We start from the raw sequence: 7,765 nt of genomic DNA on the forward strand, positions 1-7,765 counted from the left end.
CCCTCATGGGGCTGTTATGGTTATTACTAACTTTTAGACTATTCCGGTATAAAATCTTCAGTGCTGCAAATAAAACCCTAAAAACATCCGTGAGCCTCGGATGGAAGCTTGGTCGTCTCCAGTACTGATCATCCTTCATCCGCACTTTGTTTACAACTAACCCCGTCTTCCCTCTGCGATACAATATGTTTATAGACAGCTTTCCTTTATTCTTCAGTAGAATTTAAAATATAAGAAACTGTAGCAACAGGGAGTTATGTATGACTAAAATCCTATTATTTCCACTATGAAAATTACCTGGGATTCTCACTTTGAGGTGAGACAATCGCTTTTGTCTGCGTACAGTTGGTGAAGTGTCACAGCAGTTACTAAGAACGAAGCATGACTTGGATTGTGATGAAGTAAGATTATAAAGTAAGATTTGATGGAAGGCAGCCTTCCACCCCTCTTGGGGCTGTTGTGATTCCAGACTTTCATTATGCTTTCTTATCTCTCATAATCTAAAAGGTTTGTCCAAGACAACCAAAGCGTGCACCCTGGTTTCTTTGTACAATTATACTGCAATGTGTGATTAAAAAAACAAAATGAAAGGTTGCAGATTCGCATTCAGACATTGTGTTCTTTTTTGTGCAGTTACCATTGGGCATCTCCCGTTATTCACACATCAATTGAAACAAATATTGGCATGACTTTGATTTTCTTTGAAGATTAAAGTTGTTATCTTGAGCTAATCAAGTAGGTCAGCGGTGACAGAAAGCATGATTCTATGGCATTAAAGTGTAGTAGGCTAGCATTTTCAGAACTACCCTTACTCAGGTTTTTTCAGTTAGAGGAGATCAGTGCCTGCCTACCATGCCCACCAGTTAATTTTACAAGGCTGGTTGAGCCAAAATACTCAAATGGATGTTGTTCAGTTGGTCTAGCCCCTCAGTTTGGTCTCAGTTGCCTCCAAAGCCTGAAATATGGGACTGCAGTTAAACACTCTCTTTCAACCCTTGTGAGGATTTAGTGTTATTCATGGTGTAGTCATTTGTATTTCTAGTTCTCTTAGTTATTTTCTGGTTATATTTGTAGTCTCTGGTCTTTAGGTTTTGTTTCTGTGCCTCTCCTGTGTCACATCTAGTCACCCTTGTCTCTATGTTTGTGCATCTCCTGTGTCCTGACTGTGTTGTCTTTCTGTCTCCAGGGGTTAGGGTTAACCCTAACCCTAACCCTAGTCAATTATATTCTCATGTCTGTTCTTCCCCAGTCCCAATCTGTCTGTCAGTGTGTTTCTTGTGTTTCCTGTTTTATTTTGATAGTCCCTTGTCCTGTGTTTATTGTATTCTGTTTTGCTTCCTCTCTGTCTATTCGGTTAGATCTGTTCCAGCAATGTTTCACTTCTTTTTCCTTTGTGTATTTAGTCCTCTGTCTTCCTCTGCGTGTTGTTGTGTCGTCCTCCTTATAATTCCAAGTTCTATGTTCCAGTTTCCTAGTTTTAGTTCCTTGTTTATAGTTTTTGGCTTAGTTTCTTGTATTTAGTTTTCAGTCTATTCAGTTTAGCATTAAACCAGAGGCTTGTGCTAACCTAACCAAAATATTATTCCCTTATCCAAAAACTAATTATGTGATGGATCACTAATGCCTACTAAATGAAGCATTAGTGATCCATCAAGATCTAAAATTCATAGGTCTGTTTGAACTATAAGCGGTCTTGCTTTGCAAGATCAAAAACAAACACTGCTTAAGTGGTGCTTAGGGGCTATGGCAGTTTTAGGTGATAGAAATTCGGTAATGGTAACTGTAAACTTATCTGAAAATGCAATGCGTGGCTTGAGATGGATGGAAAATTGACAGACGTTTTCTGCAGCTTTGTTAAGTTGCTGTCTTTTTCCATCTCAGGGCTTTTTTTGCTAATAACATTAATAAAAACTTTACTAATTTATGCCTTTATAGCCACAAAGTAAATATAGGTCAGTTAGCCAGCTAGCTTATCTGAGCACAAAGCGCAGAAGAAAGCAGCTAGCAGTTGCCTGCATGTACTTCTGAAACTCATTACATAATGGTAAATACGCTAATTTAAATGTGGATGTTATTAGTTTCTTACAGTCACATGACATGTTGCCCGCTGTTCTCAACGCATGTTATTTTAATGCTGCCTTTGAGCAAAAAGCCTAAAGATAAAAAATACACTGTCTACCACCACTGTGGTAGACAGTCCATTATAGCAAGGTTAAATGGAAATCTCTGGAGAGTGTTAGCTCAGTGTATATGTACTTTTGTGTCACAGGAGATGACAAAGTTAAATTCAGAACTGTTGGAGACGCAGTGGGTTGAAAATAACTTTTTCTTGGGTGTTTTCAAATGATGGCGACTGGATGAGAAAATCTCAGTAATATAATGGGTTAATGTCTTAATGTCATACTTCTATGACAAGCATATGAAACAGGCTCATTAATTTACAGTCTCCATTATAAATGGACCATGTAGTTAGTCTAGAGTGATTAGTTTCCAGGGCAACTTCAATAGTTTTTTTTTTAACTTGCGACTTTTTGTTTCAAGACAATGTGCAATCAATTCTGAAGCACTCTTAACTAATTCTATCAAGTGAGATTAATATTACCTGTGATGATGAGGTGTTATGTACTGAAAGCAATTCGTGACACTTCATGAACAAGTGTGACTTGATGAATGCTACAGCATATTCTTATTAATTCAAATAATGGTTTTAACTTTCGTGTTTAGAAATAAAATGCTCAGCAATAGTTTATTCAACTTTAAGGTGAACGGTGGTGACTCCAAGAGCATAATCGGCTTTTTCAGACATGTAATGTATAATGCTGTTCACCTTAGGTACTTTTGTCAATACACAGTGATTTTTACAGTTAGGTTGTCCTTCTTCACACATCATTTGCTGACCCTGATCTACACTATTACGGAATGCTACTCTTTCCCAAGAAAAGAGCATTTACTTTTCAGGTTTTCAGTATGAATCAGCACGTAGGAGTAGAAGCTTGTCTTCAAGGTCATCACACAGGTGAATTTACTACACTGACTGAATCTGTAGCTTTTACCCCCAACTGGTGACCAAGAGCTGTTGTCAGCTGCTTTTCTGAAGAGTTTATACACCACAACTGTGTGTTGTCTTTTTAAGATATTTGTCCACACATCATTCTGTTTGAATCCATATGTAGCCTTTGATGGCAAACAAGTATTTCATCTTATTCATGTTTTTTGATTGCGATTATGTTCCCCAGAAAATCACCAAGAGTCAGGATAAACCAAGTGACACTTTGAGGACAGCATTTTACTCACATTTGCTGAGTAAAGACATCTAAAAATAAAAAGTTTGTGCTTGCGTGGGTTCTGTCTGTGTAACTACTCCTCCCTCCCATGTGTTAGGTTATCTGGTAAGTCTAAATTAGCCTTGGCTGTGAATGTGGAATATTTTTGATTTTTTTTAGCCTTGCAAAGGATTGGCAGTCTCTCCAGGGTGGACCCCACCTATTGCCCTAAAATAGCTGATACTGTGTAGGATTCAGCCTCCCCACAACTTTGAACTGAACAAATGAACGAAGATGGATGGAAGGAAAAATGACCTTTTAAGGACTGCGCCGTAAACATCTTTCAATTTCATTACAAATGTGTCTTTTCAAAGATGATGTGATTGCAAAAAAAGTATCTTTAAGCATTAATGCCAGACAAAACTGAACTTCATAGTCAATGAATGTGAACCTTTTGAATTGTTTCCATTCCATTTATAACATCAACGCAAACCAGCAAGCTGGTAAGTATGTTCCCATCTATTGTTGAGTAGCAGAAGTTATTTTGCAGATTTGAATTACTTTGTTAAGATTCATTCAGCGCCAGGACTGGGCTTGTATAACTTTTCAATTGCACTTCAGTACATTTGTATGTCAGTATTCAGTCTGGATATTCATTCAGGTTAACCGTCCTTGTTGGATGGATCATCATCATTATGGATGTACAGAGGGGTATTTATTTTCTCACCATCACACAAAGAATAAGGACTAACCCTACATGCGATGAATACCGAACAACTTAAAGCAGCTTGTTACTTTTCTTTGAACATGGTAGGTGATAACTTAAAAACTGTAACTGTAAAAGGTTTATTAGGTAAGCTTAATATTTAACCTATCGTTGCATTACATTGGTCTCAGGACTCTCAATTCAATGTGTCTACATATGCCACCTAACCAAAGATCATGACTTTAAAGGTTTTAATTAGTGCGTAAATTTGGCGTGGTTTATGCAACTAATTGTGTATGCAGATGAGAATTAAGGACTTTGTGATACAGGCCTCTGAATGTAAACAGAAGAAAAAATACATGCTTACCGAACGTGATTACAGGAGTGGAGGAGGTTTCACTTCTGCAGTCAGAATTCACTCTGCAGATGTGAAATGGTTTCAGAAAGTTCCACAGTTGCTTGACCTTCCAGGGCTCACAGATTCATGAGGCAGTGCTATTGATTTAAACAGGTGTAAAGGCCTTTCTCCTGCTGAGGAAATTTAATCATGTCAGAGGGCCACCGGGTTATTGCACAAGACACTGTCACCAGCGCTATAGGACACTTTTATGTCAGGGGCCTAGACAATATTAATTTTACTTTCACCTTATATTGTGCAGAAGAAGCGGTCTGGAGATCCAAAGCAGATTCCCGAGAGAAAACCACCAAAACTAAAGCACCCAAAAAAGAGATTAATAAGAACATTTTATTCTTGGAAGTATCTTTGAAGTTTTCGAATGGGTCCCGAATTCACATTCTGATCATTTTTCTGATTTAATATGTTCAGGATCTGTGCTCATCCTCTCTGACAAATCCAGTGATGAAGTTCTTTACTCTGTTGACTAAGCCCAATTAAGTTAAAAAAATTAAATAACCAAAACAATCCTGTGTTTAATTTCAATTAACTTAAAGCACGCTTCCACAGAATCTAAATCAAAGTGTAAAATTTCTTATATAAACCTCAATGTTTTATACAAACAGTAGCAGTTATACTTCAAAGTCATTTCAGGTCTACACTGTGTGTGTGTGTGTGTGTGTGTGGTGTGAACTCATAGGTGAGCATGCTCAGACTAATTTCAATCCCTTTTGTGAATGGCTGATTATCACAATCTGTAGATTAAGTCTGGGGCAGCTTTAAGTCTGTCAGAGTGAGAAAAAGACCAAAAGACGAGGGGAAGGCGTCAGCATGGCCCAGAAAAACAATTGTAAGTTAAACTTCTGATTATTTTCATCTTTTATGCTATTTTTGTTGTTGTTCTTGTCATGTTGGTTATGAACAAGAGAACTAATAAGACAGCACGGGTGCAGATGAATGGCAGTACTAACAACCCCTAATGACATAAACACGTTTCAATAAAACTAAAACGCTTTTGTTTGTTGCCTCAGGATCACCTTCGTTTGATTCCGATCATTAGCACATTTGAGACCTAATTGTATTGCATCCCCAGAATGACTCTCACTCTTGGAATCTTAATAGTAGTAATAATTTTAATTGTGATTTTCACCTCAGGTTGTCACATGAAAATGGCATTTTCATATTTATGTGGAATAGAAATGAATTAAAAATGAAAAGGGTAAGAATCAGTGAGAGGCATAGTGATTTATTTTATATTTATTTAACAGGTTACGTGAGCATATTTAGCCCATTGTGAAATCCAGCAGGAATTTCTGATTGCAACAACAGGCAGATTAGTCTCACCGAGCTCTCATTCTCTCCCTCCCTTCTCTTTTCCTCTAACATGCAGTTCAGTTCTCCATCAGGGAATATAGACCTTCAGATCAACATGTGGTCATGTCACTATTTAAGGATGGGATTTTTGAGCATGTTTACCCAGCCTTTTTCAAGGCCATGAGCCATCCAGACCATATTGGTGTTGCTCTGAGCATTTCGATGGCTGGTTATGTGCTTGGAGGCAGCTCCTACTTCCAAGCTCTACTGTTTGGCAGTGCATGGGCTGGCCTCATTTATTATTGCTGCCATGATATCTATGAGGGCTACATGATGAGGAGGCAAAGCGCAGATATGGCCGACATTCAGGCCAGCTACCTGGAAAACCCAGATAACGGCTTCTGGGTAGCAGAGACAGACATCAATGGCCAATCCAAGGTGGTAGGAATGGTGGGAGTGACTGGAAAAAGCGGAGAGGAAGAAGGCGAAAGGTTTGAAGACTGGAATGGCGGAGTGACGGGAGGAGGCTCTGAGTTGGCTCAAGATGCCGGGGATGGAAGTTATGGTGAGATGTGTCACATGGTCGTGGCATTTTCGTGGCGCCGCAAAAACTTGGGCTCGCAGTTGACACGGAAGGCTTTGGATTTCTGCAAAGAGAGAGGCTTCGGCCGTCTCATCCTGGATGTGAGCTCTCCACAGACAGCAGCCATTTCCCTGTTCGAGAAAGCCGGCTTTGTGCAAACCTCATCCCATCGCAACACGCATGCCAACCGCTGGTTCTCCAACCTCGCCAGAATAAATGTGATGCGAATGGAGAAGTTAATTTAAAGATAAAATTTAATCTAGCGAGCAGCTATTAGAACCTAAAATGTACAGCATATCATGAATATGTCACTTAATTTAATCTTGTACCATCATTGGAAAAAACTCTCTGTGTGATATTGGTCACTGGTTTCTCAAATTTGCTATCATGGTAGTTTGAAAAATATATTAAATTTCATGTTTTTTTCCACAAAGCAGGATTAACGATCTCAGTTTCCTCGTATTTCTTCTCGCTTTGATCTATTATGTATACACCTGCACCCCTGACAGTCTGTTTCCCACAAACATAGAGAACAATGAGACAATTAGTCAACTTCTCAAACTTAGTTAAATGAACGTATTTGCGTATGCAAGTCTAGTACACCCCAGTAAGTTTCTATTAAAAGAATTTATTGTATTTTAAACGTAGTCACGTTCAATTATCTATTGTTCTCCTGTCCACTAAGGAATATAAAAATGTATGTGAGAAAGGAGAAGTGTAGTCATTTGGAAGCAGGAGAACTTTCTTTTAAGCCTCTTTCCAGGGAGAGGCTGAATCCCTCTGCCTCAGAGGAATTAATGCCAGCTGACTTCTAAGACCTCACAACTCTTTGCTTAAAATACCAATGAAAAATGCAATAGTATCAGGACATTGGGAGGTTTAAAATTCTTTGGAGCTAAAAGAGCTGTGAGTGTGTGGCATAAAAATAGGATAAAGACTTTGGTATACTGCAGTGCATTCAGGTCATTGTACACACGGCAAATACTGAGATTATCAACACCAAACAATAGAGAAAAAGTTTAACTGTTTCTTTATAGGTGGTCCTATGGTATGTGCGTGTATGGGAGGAGGGATTGGGTGAATCCAGGTGGAAAACCCATGGAAATTTTTCTTTTATAAAATAAAAAATGTGATTGTTGACTCTGAAACAATGCAAAAAACAGCATTTCTGTTCATTATAGAACCTGATGCAGGAAAAACCTAGTGACATGAATAGTGCAGCATCAGCTAAACAATGTAGATTTACACCTTTCTTAACCTACATTGCACCAGACATCTGCTAAAGGTGATTACAATTTCCAGAATATTATCATCACCGCACAGTAGCTGCTTTTCTTTAAAGGGTATGCGTCTGCAGACGACGAGCCTATAAGGAAAAAACATCAAGCAACCAATGTGTGCAATGACAGGTGCGACCTAAATGAGCTTCAAGAGAGGGTGCTGGATGGATAAAGCAGCTTGGCACTGAGAAACACACACACACACACACATCAAAGGCCTTCAGG

At 38.7% G+C, this 7,765-nt stretch overlaps 1 protein-coding gene across 1 annotated transcript; it reads left to right on the forward strand.

The window, feature by feature from the left end:
* The first annotated feature begins 1,217 nt into the window (after window positions 1–1,217).
* LOC102304115 (probable N-acetyltransferase camello) lies at window positions 1,218–7,408 on the forward strand. Its single transcript, XM_005918834.3, has 2 exons — window positions 1,218–5,213; window positions 5,754–7,408. Exons 1-2 carry the CDS (start codon window positions 5,195–5,197, stop codon window positions 6,503–6,505), a joined length of 771 nt encoding a protein of 256 aa, XP_005918896.1. The 5' UTR covers window positions 1,218–5,194; the 3' UTR covers window positions 6,506–7,408.
* Window positions 7,409–7,765: the final 357 nt, after the last annotated feature.

The sequence above is a fragment of the Haplochromis burtoni genome, unplaced genomic scaffold, assembly GCF_018398535.1.
Source record: "Haplochromis burtoni strain Fernald_Lab_line unplaced genomic scaffold, NCSU_Asbu1 Contig_31, whole genome shotgun sequence".
Taxonomy (NCBI): domain Eukaryota; kingdom Metazoa; phylum Chordata; class Actinopteri; order Cichliformes; family Cichlidae; genus Haplochromis; species Haplochromis burtoni.